This window comes from Apostichopus japonicus, chromosome 21 (assembly GCF_037975245.1).
Source record: "Apostichopus japonicus isolate 1M-3 chromosome 21, ASM3797524v1, whole genome shotgun sequence".
Taxonomy (NCBI): Eukaryota; Metazoa; Echinodermata; class Holothuroidea; order Aspidochirotida; family Stichopodidae; genus Apostichopus; species Apostichopus japonicus.
Window position 1 is genome coordinate 13,681,858 of NC_092581.1, and position 19,820 is coordinate 13,701,677.

General features: G+C 36.9%; 1 protein-coding gene across 2 annotated transcripts in view; it reads left to right on the forward strand.

Annotated features, from left to right (window-relative positions):
• Nucleotides 1-19,820, forward strand: part of LOC139963062 (dystrophin-like) — a 237,055-nt gene that overhangs the window by 92,075 nt on the left and 125,160 nt on the right. For both annotated transcript variants that reach the window (XM_071963541.1, XM_071963540.1), the window contains exons 6-9: nucleotides 205-297; nucleotides 5,054-5,145; nucleotides 14,337-14,417; nucleotides 18,021-18,136. In XM_071963541.1, coding sequence (XP_071819642.1) covers nucleotides 205-297; nucleotides 5,054-5,145; nucleotides 14,337-14,417; nucleotides 18,021-18,136 — 382 coding nt within the window. The remainder of the gene's footprint in view (nucleotides 1-204; nucleotides 298-5,053; nucleotides 5,146-14,336; nucleotides 14,418-18,020; nucleotides 18,137-19,820) is intronic.

Sequence of the window (19,820 nt, forward strand, 5' to 3'; positions counted from 1 at the left end):
TTGTATGTAAATGAGGAGAGAAAATTAGAAAATATATGGGTCATATAGTAAACCCCCCACAAAATAAAGAGAGGAAGGTACTGTGGGGTGCGGGGTGGTTGAGGGTTGCTGAAGCAAAAAATAGGTTTCAAAAATTAAAATTCCAGATGTGTGAAAGAATGTGTTACAGTAACTGAAAAAAAATAATTCTTTTTATCTCTGCAGGTGAAACTTGTGAATATCAGCAACGACGACATAGTTGACGGTAATCCGAAACTAACCCTTGGACTTCTATGGAGTATTATTCTTCACTGGGAAGTAAGTCGTATGCAATATTATCACAATAATATTCCAATTTTCAATTCAATTTCAAATTCCTTTATTCCAGTATAAATTATATAAAGTTATAAGTAGGATCAACTATATACATGTACATAAATGATACACAAATGATTAATTAATTAAAGTGAACAGTACAGAGACAAAATTAAAAGAAGAAAAATAAAAGACATAAGAAGGTATGAGTATTAATATATTTCAAAGGATTGCTAAAATATGCATGTACAACTGACTCTTGAATGTACCAAGCTATTCAGTTGTACAGTAATAGAGTAGGACTATACCAAATAATTTTCTTTGTGACAGGCCTACAACTTGTGACTACAAGTCAGAAATCCAGGAATAGAAAAGCAAGATGATTTTGAAAATGACTAGCAGCAACCTTAACACAATGTGACCCTAAGCTGTTCATTGGCTTACTGCTAAACTTTGTCAACCTCCCCCCCCTCCGTGAAGTCTAGTTATTCCATCTTTTTGATCGGTAATTGTATTTTCCCCCAATGTCAATGATGATGCATGGATATTGCTTCGCCTGTAGTTTACCGTATATGTATTGTCTTTTCATTTCACAAGATAGGTGACATTGAAATTGTACCTCCTCTCCTACCCCATCTCCAGTCTACTTATGCACTTTTGTCATCAACCATATCTACTAAATTGGTTTTAGCCCTAAGCCCACGGGACCCTGTCCACTTTCTCCCCCTTCCAGATCTACCATTCAGGAAGTCAATTTTCTACGTATTATTCGTGGAAATTTCTGTCCGACAACATCTATTTGTTTTGTTTTGATTGTGTTAAAGTGGTTTGGATCAACAAAGGAAAGTGTATATATGTAGACTGGAGACATGGGTAGAAGTATCATCGTCAGACTTTTGTCGCTTATAAATTCTCAAACCAGTGACTCTTTTTTGGTGTGATTTCCTTCAAGCAAGGATTGCTGTGACAATGATAACATAGAGCTCCACACAACTAGTCAAGAACCCAGTGTCATCTGAAAACGATGGCAGCAATTTTGAAGAACAATGTCTGAGTCAGCCCCACCCTCCTCCTCCTCCTCCTCCTCCTCCTCCTCCTCCTCCTCCTCCTCCTCCTCCTCCTCCTCCTCCTCCTCCTCCTCCTCCTCCTCCTCCTCCTCCTCCTCCTCCTCCTCCTCCTCCTCCTCCTCCTCCTCCTCCTCCTCCTCCTCCTCCTCCTCCTCCTCCTCCTCCTCCTCCTCCTCCTCCTCCTCCTCCGTGGGCATCTTATCTAATATTATGATAAATTCCCAAAGATCTTCTTCTTCCTACTTCTTCCTACTTTGTAATCTAAACCTTGTAAAAGCAAATACAGATCAGAGATTCATTATTGTAATGGATTTTAGGGATTTGTGAGAAGGAAAACATTTACTGAGAAATTTGTCAGATCTGTTTGTCTTAACCTGCCAAACAGTTTCTCTTCAAGACTGCATTTCAAATTGAATTTTCACAATCTCATGTAATCATAACATAAATATGGCTGGCCTGACGATATAATCTGTTACGCTATGTCTGCTAAAATCGCACCAGGAATGATGAAATTGGCTTTAAAACAATCCATCTGAATAGGCTTGCAATGAAAAGAATAAAATTTTATGTTACACTTTTGTTTTTGAGTAAATGCCTCTAGTAACTCTCTATTTTGGGATAACCGAATTTGCATAATGAGTACATAGATTTCTCAGATAGATTCAAAGGTATCTATTGTTCTATAATTTGTTCGACTGTCAGAATGTGGAAAAACAAGTAAACTCTTTAACACAAAATGTAACGTAAAATAGCAGTTGCAAAAAGTAGCAATTTTAGCGTTGTTTTTGATCAGTCTTCAGCTGTAGTCAGTAATAAAATCCTGTAGCAGAGTGCAGTGTTTCTTAGCTTACCTATAGTCAGTTTTCTTGTGAAAAAAGAAAGAAAGACAACAAAAACACATACCAATACATAATTTCATCAAACAGTATTTTTGTTTTGAGACTGATATATAATTCAGAGATATTCAGTACTGAACATCTGAAACAGTATCATGAGTATGATAGGTTCACTAATTAAAGAATTTTCTTTTTGGAAATATTTACATCACAGAATAACAACACAAAATGCCATTGATGGAGCTTTTTTAAACTTTTGCATTCACCTTTAGACCTGTCTCTTAGGTAAATTCAGGGGTACATATCCGATTATTTGTGAATGTTACATGATTTGTTTTAGAATTGTAAAGGATTGGTTCAGGTGTTTGACATGTCTATTTTGTATGAAATAGCACAAAAAGACAAAAAGAACAGTGAAGAAACTACCATGATAGCATTTCTGTAAAGGAGATATGACACTTTGAAGATATCAAAATTTCTTTGAAAACGACTGGTGTAGAAAGACTTACTGTGAGGGTGTGACGTCACATCTTCACTACCTTAACATTTGTGAATATATTTCTTTAAAAATTATTTACATTGTTTAACACATTTGAAAATAATATAATAAAAAATTCTTCAGATGTTTAATCTCAAATACTTCCTTTGCCAAACATGAGATCTCCTGACATATCTTTTGGTTGAAAGTCATGACATCTCACAAAATATTTAGAGAATAAAACAAAACTTTTCAGGAATGTGAGGATGTGATATCACAGCTGGTCAAATTTCAGCAGTTTCTACACAATCTGTTAAAACTTTACACTTGAATATCTCTTTAACCGAAAAAGATATTTGAACAATTTTTTTCACCATTGTGTTTCTTTTATTGTCCTCTTTCATATAACATAAACATGTATGACAACTGAACCAATCCTTTTATAAAAAAACAAAAATTCCCAATTCCAGCACAAGATGAACATTTAGGACAGATCTTTGTAATGAGATTGATAAACTTCCGACAGTATTAATTACCAAAAGTCTGTAGTAGCAAAGTAAGTTAGTAATTAGCATAACTAATTAATTTTCTTGTGGGAAGCTAAAAACAAAGAAAGAAATACAACAAGCAGAAAAAAAGTTAAGGAATCCTCTTGCAAAGTGCCATTAGGGCAGCTGTTTGCTTAAAGATTTCATTTACAGCCGTGTTCATACTTTTTTTTTAAATATGCAGAATATCTTTTGCCTATTGTATGTTTGCCTTCAATAAAAGTGTTTAAAATGGAAATTTATTCATCCCGGTGACTTACTAATTAGTTTGCATGTGGTAATGAAATGTTTTTCGTGGTGGCTCACACACAGTTATATGTCATTTTAGTGATTACAATCTTATTTTAAGAAACAAAATGCACGGTGGTATGGTTGAAACTGATTGTCAAAACTGAATGTATAAAAAAGAAAAGAAACTGATTTCTCTGTAGTAACTAGCAAGGTATGCCATTTTGAAAGTTTGCCCTGTTGGTTACAAGAAAAAATGGCCGTCACTCCTGGACCAATCATTTATTTGGCCCTCGTTCCTTTCTCCATCATCCGTAGAAAAAAGATGGGAAAAATAAATCTGTGGGAAAGACAATTATTATCTTAACATGAATGAGTCAGATTTTTTTTTTTTAAATTCACAAAAAAAAAAATACATAAAAGTTTCAGTGCAGCTGCGTGGTCTAGTTTACAGAAAATGTTGGCAACTTTGCCATCTTGAGAATAAATGGTGGTATGGATGGCAGGTTGATTTATTCCCTGCCACATTAGCATTGATTGGAACGGAATGAAAGGAGACATTGATCACACAATGCCGGGACTCAAAAAAGTGTGGGTTCTAAATTATAGAATACTATACGACAGGAAGAAGATGAAATGTTTCGTCAGTGGGAACGAGAAGACAGGAATCCTGTGTCACGTATAAGGCTGTATATACGAGACTTCCAGGTTATTATATTGCAGAAAATAATATATCGAAAATTCAAATGTGTGAGCAGTGGTCTTGAGGGATTTATTCTATTTACAGTGTGGAAGTGCATGACTTTTAAACTGCTAATTAAAGTATAGGTCCCATCGAAAATGTGTTTTATAAAGTTACTGGAATTTTAAAGCTGCATTTTGCATTGAATTTTAACCCTTAAACCCTTACGCATTCGTTTTCTTTCACGTTTGGGTTTTAGTCAGCCTGTTAAAACCGTTGTAGCCTCTCCTACTGTCAATGTGGCAAAAATTCTTTCAACTTTGACCCGGCTCAATGGAAGGGTTTTTTGCCTTGTTGACAATTGTAGGTCGACAATTCATTTTCTCAAGGTCAAGATATCTTTCTTGGTTACAAATTACGTTTCAAGCATCCGAATAAAATGCTTATTTTTCATCAGAAATATTTTATCTTTAAGAAGAAGTTGGAGATTATGTTTTAAATTAGGCCTACATTTCCAGGATGACACTATCAGAATCTGACAGAATATGAGCGAAGCAACGACATTGCAGTCAGTGATTGGTTTTATAGTGGCGTTACTCTGGGATCTGCGAGGGATACGTGCAATTTTCACGTCCCTCACCTTGTCCTCTCACCACTTGGTGCTTCGATCGTGGCCCTGTTCCTTTCACGTTGGTAGCATTACAGAACTTTTATTTACCACGACGAAAAGTTTCATCACTGCTTCCTGCCCAGCACCTACTAGGCTTTCATTCCCTTGATTAACCAATAGTTTCTGGAGATAACATTGAGCTTTTTTTCTTTTGTATCATTATTTATCACCAAATTATTGATTTTTTAACCAAAGAATTTGTCACAGCTAGGATTATCCTCTTGTTGTCTCTCTCTCTTTCTCTCTCCAGTCAAAAGCTGTTCTCTCTGGATCTGGATCTGACGTACAGGAGCAACGTCTAGAAGACACAATATTAAATTGGTGTAAAGACATCACACAGGGGTAAGATTAGTTCAGATATAAATACAGTGACGGAGCGTCCATACAGTCAGGGGGGGCGGATGCCCCCCTGACGGACTCAAATGGACTGCTGGCGCCCTTTTCAGCTTTTCCACTCTTTAATTATTCGCGATTATTGCCTTTTTTTATTGCGCTCACAAATACCTATTGACATTTGTAACATGTTGTTGGTGTAATTTTCTGACAAAAATGGCGATGACATCTTTTTATTCTTCGTTTATCTGCAAATTGGCAAGGCCCGGAAAGGGTCATTTCCGGTGATCTAGGGAGTATCTTTACTCAAAAACTTTCTGTACGCTCCGCACCAACCTGTGGTGGCACTCCGCTTAGTGTCGAAAGCGCCCCTACAGACCATTCTCGCCCCCTCTGACTAATACCCCTAGCTCCGCCACTGATAGATATGTACGTACACAGATCTAGGGGCAGATTGGCCTACTTGTTAACGGACTCAGAACGACCATGATTCTGTGTCCGTGACAACCTGTCAATAAAGTGCCCATGAGCAATATAAGATGCCACCCTTTAACCCGTCTTGTGGGCGGATTGGCATTTTTTTTTTTCAGTTGATCTACCTAACAGATGAGTCATATCCAATTATGGCCCTTTGTTTGTATTAGATCATTTTCTATCATCTAATATTACTCAGTAGTGCAGAGAAGGAATATGGTTGCTGGATCTAGATAAACTATAATGAGGTAAAGTGTCATCAAATCAAACTCATAGAACACTCTCTTTACAGAAGAGATAAAAAATTACCATGAGCTGAGCTCCGGAAGGGGATAAACTTTGTTATCTATTACTAATGGTCAAATTCTGGACATGATTGACTTTCCTTTTGGTCGGGGAAGGTGCTAGTGTCGTCCATGGCGCCGATTGTGCTGCTTGTTTCAGGGTCCTGGTGCCTCCGGTTGGATCACTGTCCCAGTAGCAGTTTATACCTCAGTCTGCCTGTGCACAGATCTAACTTCTACCAGTGATATATAGTCACTTCATCTGGATAACTAAGCACTAACGTACCAAAAAACAACACAGTCATTATTTCATCTGACCTCAATCCTGAGATTGTTGTAAAGGATGTTGCTTGTTTCAGGGTACTGGTGCCTTCGGTTGGATCACTGACCCAGTAGCAGTTTATACCTCAGGTCTACCTGTACCCTTGCACCGATATAACTTCTACCAGCGATATTTAGTCACTGTATCTGGATAACTAAACACTAACGTACCAAAACAACACAGTCATTATTTCATTTGGCTTAAATCCTGAGATTGATGTAAAGGATGTTACTTGTTTACATCTTGACTGAGGTAGAGGTAGAGGTAAAGGAAAATTAAAAAAAAAAAAGAGAATAAGGTTTATGAAAATAACGTTTTCATTCAAAGTGTTGTTGAGGCAATGAAAAGATGTTTACTGTTTCTTGACTTATGTAGTTAGACATAAGGTTAATTTTTTTTCCAGGTTTAGGTTGTTAATGATGTTTGCATTCGAATCCATGTAAAGGATGTTTACGTCAAGACTGAAGTTGATGTAAAGTAACTTTGTAAGCTAGAATGAGGTTGTGAAGGATTTTTGCATCTAAAGTGAGGTTTTGGTACATTCAAAGTATGTTCACTTCTTGACTTAGGAAGACGTAAAGGTCATTTTATCCAGATTGAGGTTATAAATGATGTTTGCATCCACACTTGGGTTGATTTATTAAGAGGATGTTTACAACTAGACTGAGGCACAGAGGTAGAGGTAAAGGAACTTTGCATCTAGAAAGTGGGTGATGTAAAGGAGTGTATGGCTTGTACATAAATGTTGATCCGATATAACTAAGTACAATGGGGGAGGGAGGATAAGGGAAGGATCAACATGTTAGTGCGTTTGCATCATGGAGAGGGATCATTATTATTTCTTAAATTAGGTTTCATCCTACAGATCTGAACTTGTCCTTGTTTCATAGAGCTCCAGATAGATACCGCATTAGTCATAATTTACATCCATCCCGTCAGGGTCCTCGTTGTGTCAACGCATTGACAAGCTATTTTCTATTTACTTCAATATTCATTTTTCAAATGGCGTGTCTGCAGATTGACAAGCACCTTTTCCTCCATACAATGTAATCTGTCTTCTGTGGCATTTGGAAGAAAGTAACCGCTTTGGTTGCTACATACTTCTGACATTCCTGCTGCGATCAGTCTGAAAAGTGAGCCTATTCGAGAACACCAACGAGGCATACCCGAGAGAATCTTAGGTTTCTATGATGCGTCGATAACATCGATACATCCCTCACTTTTTTGACACAACCTAGTGATTGCCCTGCCTGTATTAGCTCATGAGTGAGCGGTTGATTCCAATAAGTCAAAGATGTACAGGGTCTAAGATTTCAGGATTGGTTCAATAAACCGTTACTTCAATGATTTTTACCGACGAAACGAATGCAAGGCTGAGAGAACTTTTTGCGGTTTCAAGAAAAATTGTGACATCCTAGAAGGATATTGGAAAATCGTCACATCAATCATAGGGTTTTAGGACATTCTAGCTATAATGGGAAGGAAAGGTATAGGGAAACTCTTGTATGTACATGTACCTTGAAAAATATTATGTTCTCATCTTATAGCTCTCTTAGTAATATTAACTCTGGCCATGACCAGAGTAGCTAGACGGATGGAAACTATATGACGCACTTTTACATCATCGACATTTCCTAAAACAATTGTGTTAGTTTGTGAAATATAATCAATTTTTCTTTCACTACAGCACTTTTTACTTACCATATTCATGAAGTTTCTATACTTTAAACAATAGGAAATGTCTTTTCTAGTTTTGGGGCAATCATCAAGAGTGATTTGCCAATCGACATTGGGAGCTATAAGTCACAATAAGATATTTGTCTTTATCAACAATAATGCACAGGTGGAGGGTAAAGGTCATTTTTGGTCACAAGTGGCTAAACTATCAAAATGTGAAAAAACCTTCCTCAACAACTGTAGCTTTGGTAAATCTCATCTAGGTCAGTGGGAGACAAGTGGTTCCTTAAAGCAGCATTTTGCGTCATTTTCTATGATTTTTCTCAACCTCACTGATTCCACTTTGCCATAACGACATACATAACTAGCTAATCTATTTATATTTTACTTCAAATGGTGGCATAAAAGTCGAAAAATTTGCAACTTTCAACTTTGTTGTTCTCCAAGATATTTTCCGTTGGGAACCCAATAAACCTCGCCCATAATATGAATATTTAAACACTACGAACGTCATTGACAGATACGTAATATAACACCACGCTTGATTTGTGTACAGTCTATATGGCAGTTGTACCAGGGAGTTGCATAACAACTCCCTGGTACAACCAAAGCGAAGTCTTGAATCTATTTTTAGCAACGGCTCATAACTAAACCTGCATCTCTGATTGGTTGAATTCAAACTAGTGGGTTTGACGGAATTGTATGCGATTAATTTTAACTGTGAAATTTGTCGAGGACACTCTTCTCATTTATCGACATAAATCGTTAATTACTCGCTAATTAACGCTCTTGGCAGGGTGAAACTTGGATGGTATCTTAGATTGCTGTTTTATGATTTATACATGTAAAAAAATCGATGCACATGTTAAAAAAGTGGAAAAAAACGACCCAACGCAAAATGCTGCTTTAATGAGTAGCCTTCTAGTATTGGTGGAGGTCATTTGAGGTCAGCAATGGTCAAAATCTGATAACCTTGGTATGCTTGATTACCTCATTAAGTTCTGCTTTGGTGAGTCTCATACTCAATATAGGTGCCTATCTTTAAATGAGCTTGTGGTTGCTATTTTTGTAGTGGGGGGGTCAAAGGTCATTGGAGGTTATCAGTGGTCACATTCTTAAAGCTTAAAATTATGGACATGTATGATTTAAGTAGAAAGCTAAACTTTGATAATTGTCAAGATCTCCACACTTCATAGACATAAGTACAGTCTGGATGAACTTTACAGATGTAATTTTTTTGCTGCATCCACATTGGTGTCAAAACCTTGCTGATCAGAATATTTATGAAAGTTTAAAAATTGTGTATAATGTGGCAAAGAATGTCACTCAACCTCTTCGCTTCCTGGGTGCAGTCATTCCAAATCAAATGCCAGTAATTCAGTTCAATTAAAATCAACTAAATCAAAAGTACCTGCCACACTTTTGTCTAGCAAGAAATTATTCGCCCTCCTAGAGTTTAATTTCAGATAATCATAATAATAACGAAAAACACTGTACAAGTCAATGAAGCAGAGCTATAACAGTATCCCTCTGACACTCGTATAATTTGACAGCTTATGATAATGTAACGTTATGTAATTAAAGCAGCCCATCAAAGTTTATGCTCATAACCAGATTCTAGAAGCTATTTTTACAGTTTGTCTCAAAGTCATCAAAACATCTCCACAAATAGTTGAGTTGCTTTCCACCAACCCCCCCCCTAAAATATTTCCACTGAAGTATTTGTTTGTCGATAATTCTTGATTTTTGTTATTTTCTGGTTTTCTTCATCTTTGTAATTCCTAATACTTTTTAACTCACAAATTGCTTCCTTATTATTCTGCTTGAGTTAATCTGTTTTTTTGTAAAATGTGATGAAAACCATTCAATTGTTAATACCTGTACGGGCAGCCCAAGGCCTTATTCTCAGCTTTGTTTCTGTTTACTTTCGTTTTCTTTCTAAAATAACATAAAAACTTGTGAGAAACCCTCGGAGCTCTGGAAATCTCAGTAGATACATTGTCTATAGCCAGTCGATCGTGAGCCAACTTGATTTTTTTCTCTTTCTGTTTTCATTTCTTACGAAATCTTTGAATATTTTTAGCCCGTAGTATATTGGATACGTATAATTTTTCTGTCATAATTCATAAACAACCACTTTATAGTTATTATAAGTTTTCCATCTCTAACAAAAAGGGAAAGAGGCAGATCAAATCGAATACTGTGTGAGTAATTGACGAGAAAATATATGCATTCAAAGTTGCAGATATTAATACCTACACAGAATCGTTGTTAGTCAGCTTTCTCAATATTTTTTTCCCCCCCTCGTTCTGTAGTTTTACTTTTTTTTATTTGTCACCTATGACGCACCAGGTGAGTTTATTGGTTTTTCCCCAATAGCTGTCATAACGGTTACTTATCGGTCTGTGTACGTAAGATGGCTTCTTATGGGTACATCTTACGAGAGTCCTCGCCCTCGGGACACGCAATTCTGTCTTCTCTACGACCGTCGAGAACAGACGGTGTCGGAAGGTGTAATGCGATTGCGGTAACAGGATGGCATTACGATAAACTCTGACCTAGTTGTTTTGAGATGAATTACCCCCAACGAAAACAGTTAAAAACATTGGCAGCTTTTTTACCGCAGGGTAGCTTGAAGTTCGGACGTGGGCAGATTTATGAACAGTGAGATATGTGTCTGGGGTCAAACCGTGCTTTAAGTTGATTATAATCGTCGCGAGGCCTCGTGATTGACTTGTTCCGGAACGGACATAAAAGAGAGAAGGGAATGCAACACCTGGAGGAGAGGCTAGGTTAGATCCCTTTTACGTGTATAAATTTATAGCAGCCTTTTTCGGTTTTGAGTTTGATCGATTCTCTTGTCATTTCTGTTGTAAACTTCTTAAATGAGTATTGAAATCCATAACAATGTAAGCTGAATGATGAAAGAATTAATGCAAGTTCCTGAACATATCAAGTAATGAAGTAAATGTTGAAAAGAAGAATATTTCAAGTTGTTAGTTTTGGAACCCCATCTCAGTATCTTCCTCCTGATTTGAAACATGGTTGATTGAATGGAAGCTATTTCGACTGGTTGCACCCACAATATGTCACTGGAATGGATCACAGTAGAGTTGTCCCTGATGTTATATCCCCAGATGTTCTTCAAAAGTGTCACTTTCCTATCATAATCTCCTTGTTGATTTATCTTTAAAAACTGATAAATTTGGAATGTTTGCTTAGTTATTTACCAATTTTAGTTTCATGAAGTTGCAACTTTTTTTTTTTAAAGAAATTTGTAGGAAATTATGTTATCCTCTCCTGTTTGAATAAGTGAGTTAAATATCATAAAGAACAACCACAAACATTTGTCATTAAAAATATATTTATATTTAATAATATTTGCTTTTGATATTGCGCTTAATACCAGTGATAGGTTCTCAAAGCGCTTTACAGACGTTATATTACCCCTGGTCAATGATAACCTGTCCCAGAGACAATCCTTCCAGTCGGCAGCAGTTATATACTGCGCCCAATGACAAGTTACCTCACAGGTACCCATTTAACCCCTGGGTGGAGAGAGGCAAGTGAGATAAAGCATCTTTCCCAACGTAATGAACTAGGCAGGAATTAAACCAGCAATCCTTGGATCACAAGTCCGACGCCTCAGCCAATTGGCCACCACGCTCTGCATTTATGATGTCATTCACTCTGTAGTTACCAGATGCATTTGCAAAATATCACAAAAATTGAATAACTGATATCTTTGCCATGTACAAAACGCTAATGAGAATGCAGGTTTTCACCTAAATATGCATACAATTTCCAGCAGTTTCATTTATAAGCAATCAATTTCTGCCAACAAAATATCCCTTTTAAGTGTGATCAATAATAGTTAAAGATGCAAAAGTGTCTGGAATTGCGAATAGTTTAGTCGATGTTGGAATCAGAAAAATTGGTTACACAAGAAATTAACATGTATATAAGGAAAGCATTTGTAAGGAGACAATATTTTAGTAGCAAAATTCCTCCCAAACCTTTCTCCTCACAATCCTCGGCACTATTGTGAGGTTGTGAGGAGACAGGTAAGCTCATCGCTCATAAATATTCAAACCAGGTACTCTAAGTTTTGAGCTTTGCTCAAAGTGAGTGAGGGAGCTCGTAAGCATTGAATATGGATTGCCGCTGAATATGCTTTCTTCATGGTTCTAAAGTACAGTCACATTTGGAGACTACAAATTGTTATTTCACTGAGAAATTCAATAACTCGGGCCTCTGATAAACAACGATGCCGCCATATATATATTTATCTATCGTGAGGTTGACTGATTTCACGTTCTTAGTGACATAGGCTGGTGCCCTTTTTATTGATAATGCTAATAATTTGGAGGGTAACAGCAGTCGTGTTTAAGAACTGTTTCGAGGAAAGATAAGGTAGGTCGGGCTGTCACGTTGAAACTGTATGGTTTTCTTTTAGAGACCGTATTGATATCCAGTGTTGCCAGAAGCGGTAACCCCCTGAAGATCAGATTGAACAGAGGAAACCTTTGGGATTTGTTCATTTTGTTGGCTGCTTGAGGCTATTTAAGTATTTCTGTAGATATATTGAAGGCATATATATATATACAGAAGGAAGACCTTTTTCATTTTGTTCAAACTGTGTTGGTCTTGAAATTTTGCAAAAGGTTTTTACATTGCAAGGTCAAATTGATCAATAACTGATTCTTTGTGTCCAAATGTTTAGTCTTTCCTAATTTGCAGAAAGAAGTTTGTTTTTAAATAAGGAGCAAATTTGTAAATCAAATCTAAAATATATTTGCTAAATGCTTTAGCTTAAAACCTGGAAGCCATTTTCATTATTATTATTATATTTTTTGGGGTAAATGAAGGAAAATGAACTGATTTTAAGAATTTTAATCACATTGTGGTGATTTGATGTATAGTCTGTCATTAGTAATAGAGATGCTGTAGGGAGACATGATACGTATATAGCTGTCTGTTCATATTTTATGTTGTTCTTAGTCATGTAATATATGTCTGTATTCTGTGCGTGTTTTTGACCCTTCTGTTACTGTTACTTGTCATTTAGCCTTTGAAGAAGATCCTGCTAGGATCGAAACGTCAGGCCAACTTACTTGTACACATTCTCTTACACAGGCTCTCTAGTGGATAAGCAGTTTGCTAACAGTTTTATTTTATTTTGATGTAATATAAGTATGAGTTAAAGCAGTAAAATGCAGTAGACCCAGAATTTATTGCACAAGTCTGGCCCCGAGGTTAACCTGGATAAGAAATCAGAAATCTAGATGATAAAGTTGCAGTGTAATGTTTATTTCCTGTGCGGTGTATTATGTAGTGTCCTGGTTCCTATACAGTTACTGTGTAGTGTCCTGTTTACTGTGCAGTGTATCGTGTAGTGTTATTGTTACCTGTGCAGTTTACTGTATAGTATGTTTCCAATGCAGTTTACTGTATACAGTAGGTGCTGTTTCCTATGTACAGTTTACTATGTAGTGTCCTGTTTCCTGTGTAGTTTACTGTGTAGTGTCTTGTTTCCTGTGTAGTTTACTGTGCAGTATCCTGTTTCCCATATAGTTTTCTGTGCAGTGTCCTGTTTCCTGTTTAGTTAACGATGTAGTGTACCGTTTTCTATGCAGTTTACTATACTATAGTGTCCTGTTTCCCATACAGTTTACTGTGTAGTGTCTTGTTTCCTGTGTAGTTTACTGTGCAGTATCCTGTTTCCTGTTTAGTTAACCTTGTAGTGTACCGTTTTCTATGCAGTTTACTAAAGTGTCCTGTTTCCCATATAGTTTACTGCGTAGTGTCTTGTTTCCTGTTTAGCTAACAATGTAGTGTACTGTTTTCTATACAGTTTACTACACTATAGTGTCCTGTTTCCCATACAGATTACAGTGTAGTGTCTTGTTCCCTATGCAGTCCACTGTGCATAGTTTCAATTTATCATATGCAGTTTACTATGCATTATCCAGTCTCAAATTCACTTTACTATGTAATATCATGTCTCCTGCCAGCTTACTATGCAGTGACTTGTGCCTTTACTATGCTGTGACCTATTTTCTCAAGCTTGATGATTGTGACAAAAGTGTTTTAGAGTATTTCCTCTACTGCCATTTTACTGATGTAGATGTAGAAGTCGGCAGGTTCATCAAAAGAAGATGATTTAATCGTTTTGCTACCCAAACTTGAAGCTCAAATTGAAACAACCATTGTCACATTTTTCATGGTTTGTAGTTTAACATGCCTGGTTGCACATCGATCATCTTGTAAATGTATAAAATTGTAGAATAAAAGCTTTTGCTGGCTTTTCAACATTTCATGTGGAAACCTCAAGGTTAGCAAACATAATGTTGTTCGGAACGTTCAGAAAACAAGGTTGTATTTTCGATTAGCAATCCCTTTACTGAACCAACCTATTTCTCTTATTCTACTTTTATTCTCAGCTATGCCAAAGTAGACATCAAGAACTTCACCAGTAGTTGGAGAGATGGTTTAGCTTTTAACGCTGTTATTCATAGATACAGGTAAATGCTGTCATTCGTAACTTGTAATTGCAATCATAGTAAGTGCTATTTTTGGTAATGAATATTTAAATTAACTTTTGGCAATTTTTTTTTTTTTTAACTATTAATTGCAATTTTATACTTAAGCAGTTATGGCTAAAAGTTATTGCTATAGTTCAAACATGGTGAAGTGAACATAATTAGAAAGTAAATTTATTAACGAAACCATGTGATTATCTAAGTGCCCATATTCATTTTCACATTAATATCAATCACATGAAAAAAGTCAAGCAAAATTAAAAAATGTTCAAAATTAGTTCTCAAACTTGCTTCAGTCATTGCCATGGTCAGAAATTTGAAATGGATAAAATGTTTACTAGGTTGTTATGTAGTGTAATAATATGCTGTAAAATGTTAAGCAATCTTTTGGAATCCGGAAGATGGGAAAGTGTAGTGTTATGGCGTAGACAGGTAAGTGTCTCTGCTCGTAAATAAGTAAAAGAAGAAGATTTTTTTAAGATGTTTTTACACATTAATACTTCATCGCGTTCGACTTTACGTGAGGTACATTCAACCGCCGTGTAACTTTATTATAGAAACGGTCGCTTTTCCACGTTGACTGTGATGGAATTATGAAAGAAGCGATGCCGTGATTTATTTAGGTCTGAAGATTCTAAGCTGAACCTTTTGCAATTTCCATAAATTCTTCATGGCAATTTATAGTCATGTGATCATCAAAAGAGAGTCTGCAATTTTAATAGTCTTTTCGGTGGCGGAGTGAAGGAAGGGATTTTATATCTCATTTTTGGTTGTTAATGCCTCGTGAATATTTTTATCACACAAGTTGTTCATATTTCACAAATTGTTGATAAACTTTGTTCCAAATTTTGTCCATAGAAAGTTATTTACAGCTGACTGTATCTAGTTGATTACAGAGTCAATTTTGTTACAGTCTGTGCCATTGGAAACTTTACTACAAGCTCTTTAATAGCTATGAGAAAATATAAAATCATCCATATATGTAGGAATTTGAGAATATGTAAATTACTGTGACTTTGTATTATTGCATCAGATGTTGATGGGAATCTAACCAAGAGGAAGAGCGTACAGTGTTAGTGCAGGTGGCCCCGGGAGTGGGTGGTTTAGGTTAGGGGGAAAGGAGAGGTGATAAAAACAAACTCTTTGTGTCACATGGACAATAGGCTTAGTGACAATCAGCAATATCAACAATTTAAGGAGATGAAATGAGAGGGGTGTAAGGGGGGGGGGTGGGAGGGTGTATTCAAGGTTACCTAATAACATTAAAAACCTGCTGAAAGTTTGCGGTCATAAAATAGGTATCATATTGTTCATAAGAAAACGGGATTGAATTTGACTCGAAAAGATTCTGTTGCTTTGCTACCAATGAGAGTGAGTTGTACACACCTGCAAGTTTTGGCATTTGACTGACAGTTGTGTCAAACAAGTAACCGGTCGTGTGTTATTCATTAAGGATCCTTTATAATCCTGCGCAGTTGTTCCACCTCCACCACAATCACTCGTTGGGCCTTAATTTTGTTTGTTTAGCAGACTTTGGTACAAATCTGTGATCAGCAATTAATTAGTCAAATCCACATTGTGCCCAGAATGTTATTGCAAAGGTATGCTAGACTTGGTATGTCTGCAAAATATTCTGGTGGTCTAAAGCTACTTGGTTTTTTAAAGGGAGCAGTTTAATTTTCAGGGCAGTGATAATTCACATTTTCTTAAGGTATAAATTATCTCTTGCGATTGAGCATTCACGAATTGTATCCAGTTTCAAGACGTACAGCAACTTAACATGCACAGTGATATAATGCAAACAATTTCCCATGAAAATATATACACGTTCATATGACTTTAAATAGTTAATAGTTAAATAATTTAATTGGAGGTATATCAATGGAATTTTCCATGGTAGTGTTGAAGAGCTTTCATTCCTCCCCCACCCCCCCCCTCCCCTTCCATATCACCAGATGTCATATTATTTTCTCCTGTCCTCAACTACCCATATTTATAAACCATATAGGTAAACCATGATAAATATTCAACATCAGGTAGAAATGAAATGCTGAATTTGAATATTAAAGCTTGTGTCCCCAGATTGTAGACACTTACTTCTTTTACCAAGGCCTTATCCATAATTCATTGGATATACTACAACTTGCTGACAGACATTGTATATTTAGCCATCTAGTATTAAAGGACAGTCATGAATCCCCTCTCAGGTTGTAATAGCTTGGTCACTTCTCGGAATTACCGCCCGCTCTTAGCGTAAGTAGGATCTCTACTCGGAAGATTAGATGGAGAGTTCAGGAAGGCGCGAGGCTCTGGTTGTCCTCTTTCTGTTTGTTGTTATTTTGTCATCTCGACAGGTTATCGTGGTTATCTGCTTAAAACTGCATTCTCTCATTCCGAATGGTCGTCTCAAGGGGCACAACAGTCTGTAAAGTAAAATTTTGTCCTGTTTCTGCGAGACTTTCGTTTTGCAGACGACAATATAACTATCAAAGGATAGGGCTGTTTTGTTGCTCTCTTTTGCGTGAAGTGCCAAGTTTTTTTGTACTCAGGACAGAGAGGTTGCTTATTCAGAGATATTTATCCACGGTGAGAGAAAGAAGAGTTGCAGTGGCTGGACCATCCTGTTTAGTAATCAGTATGAAACAATAGAGACAATCTCTGCAGACCACCAACTGTGCCTATTGTTTGACACTGCAGAATACAAAAGATTACCTCTTTCAAAACCTAGCTGCAGTAATGCTGCAGCCCCCTCAGCTTCCCACTGTTGAACGCAGTGCATTTAGTGGGATTGATGTATGGAAGATGAGTTTGGAAATTTGCAAAAGACAACTATAAAATTTCTTCATACTTTGAATATTTATATGTGAAATTGAGCGGTTCTTTAAAGCTATGGCCCAGTTTGTTAATCTATTTACTTGATTTACTTCGTTTGGTGCTAGACATACACATCAAAATATTTATTTGTTCCGTAAGTAATTCCATTTTTATAAAAAAGAAAAGATGAGAACAAAGAAAGAATTCTCAAGAAACAAATCTCTTGGATTGTAAAGTTAATTCGAAAACTAGCTCCCCTTTTCTAGAAGAAACTCAATATTACTTCGTTGAGAATATTGAAGTTTTTATCAGATGACATAAAGAAGGATCCTATGATGGCATAATTTAGTAGCGAAGGCTCACATATCGGGGAAAGATGAAAAGATATAAGTTTTCTTATATATTCTCAGAAGATAACGTCGTTCAGTTTTCAGAGGCCTACAGTAGATTGTACGAACATGAAAGGGTCTCTGTCCTTGTTACTCTGTGCAAACTATGATTTTTAGAGCGGTATGGATCCATAAATTGATGCTTGCAACTTTGCAGGGTTTCGATAAAAGCACATAGTTGATTTAGAAGCGGAATATTATATTACGCTAAAAGCAACATAGTGAATCCGGAACTTTTAAAAATACACCCAAATTGATGTTTCTCAAAAACCAAGCGGTAAGACCTGGTCGATCAAGGGACAGCCTGAAAAGAACAAAATCCTTAAATATGTGACCTGTTGTACTGCTTTTTAACTGTTTTTTTCTTTTGATATCCTCACAGGTGTGATTTGTTTGATTTTGATAAGATTCTCCAGAAGGATCCGATACAGAGACTTGAACACGCCTTCCTCGTCGCTCAGCTCCAGTACAGCGTTTATCCTCTACTGGAACCAGATGGTAAGGTGTCACTTATTATGTCTGTGCAACATTAAATGGTGACTTTAGACAGAATTTTTGTCTTCGTATTTCACAGTCCATGAAAATAAAGTTAAAACTGGTAACGAATTACAACCTGCACTGATAGCAATGATGTTTAATGGTCGTCTATGGTATATGAATCCTCCCCCCACCCCCCCACCCCCCCTCCCCACCTCAAGTCACCCTTGATAACAAATTCAAGTGATGGCCTTTTGAATTATGCATACCCCTCTGGTTAGAACATCTGTTCTCCACCACCTAACAAACACTGTCTTCTAAATTTATCACAGATTGTTTTCTTTGTTAATATTGGCCATCTCCCATGAAGAATCCTATCCCAGGATCAAACCAAAGTCATAAACCTTTGTTTAGGACCATGGATATTTGCAGGAGAGTGAGGGGAGGGGGGGTGGGGGAATAGTGGTCAAAGCATTAAAAGAGAGAGTTCTGATAACTGTTCTCTTCTGCCATGAAAGTATCACCAGTTCTTAATTGTTCACTGATAAAATCAAATCATACATATACATACATATAGGGTAATCATGAATGTGTACAAGCAAGAACATGATTTTCATCATAAATATAAACCTGTCTGTAATAACCTTATAGTCCATCTTCCAGAATGATTCCCCCCTAAATGCCACTTAATACAAAATCTGGAGAACAATGTCCAATTCCTGACATGGTGATGGGTAACCAGCTCAGTTTTTATTGTTAACTGGTTAAATCTTGCATCGTTTGCCCATTAATCCTTAGGACACTGGTTAACTGGTCATCATACCCCCCCCCCCTGGATTTTGTTCTACTCATTTCTATGTTAAGCACAGTATCAGTACAAGGTATATCCATCAGTAGTCACTGAATTATTTCCTATCCTCACTAAACTTATGTACGTGTCTCTCTCCCATCTATCTAAATAATTTGTAGTAATTATATGTCAACTCTTCATGACTGTACCTGTCCAACCTCACCCTGTACCCTCCCAGTTCTCCCACCGGTCAGGTGAAATCACAACCAAAGTACATGCATGACAACACCCTTGAACACAAGAAAACTTTTAGTTTTTTGCAGTAACAGACACTTAAGATCTTCCTAATTTTAAGGCTGTTCCTTTTCCAAACAAACATCAATATAGTTAGATAAGACCTATAGCACTTTTATAATACTTTTGTAATTTGCATGTATAAGAATTGCTTCTGGGAGAGGGGGTGGAAAGGATTGCGATTGTCCCATTATCTTGGTAAACTGCTAATTACCTGCTTAATGTAACTCTTGGATTAAAGAAGGAATGTTTTGATTTGTTCATAAGTGACTACTGTTATTGGATACTGACCATGGCCTGCCACCTTGTTGATTACAGTATCATATCACATAGTTGTTAACTAAAGCTTCCTTGAAACTCTTCTCAAATTGGGAACTTTGTACATTGGACAGGGAAAGTTGTGTGTGTCAATGTATGTGTGTGTGGGGAGGGGGTGGGGGTGTGGGGGGAGGGAGCTGTGGGGGAGGAGAGGCAGGAAGTCAATAAAGCAAACAGCAGAATACAAATCTGTAAGTTAAAGCCTTCCTATACATCTGTCATCTTTAGTCATTGATTGTATACCTCCACCACCCCCCCCCCCCTCTCATGACACCTCCGCCCACCCAACCTCCCTTCCCCTGC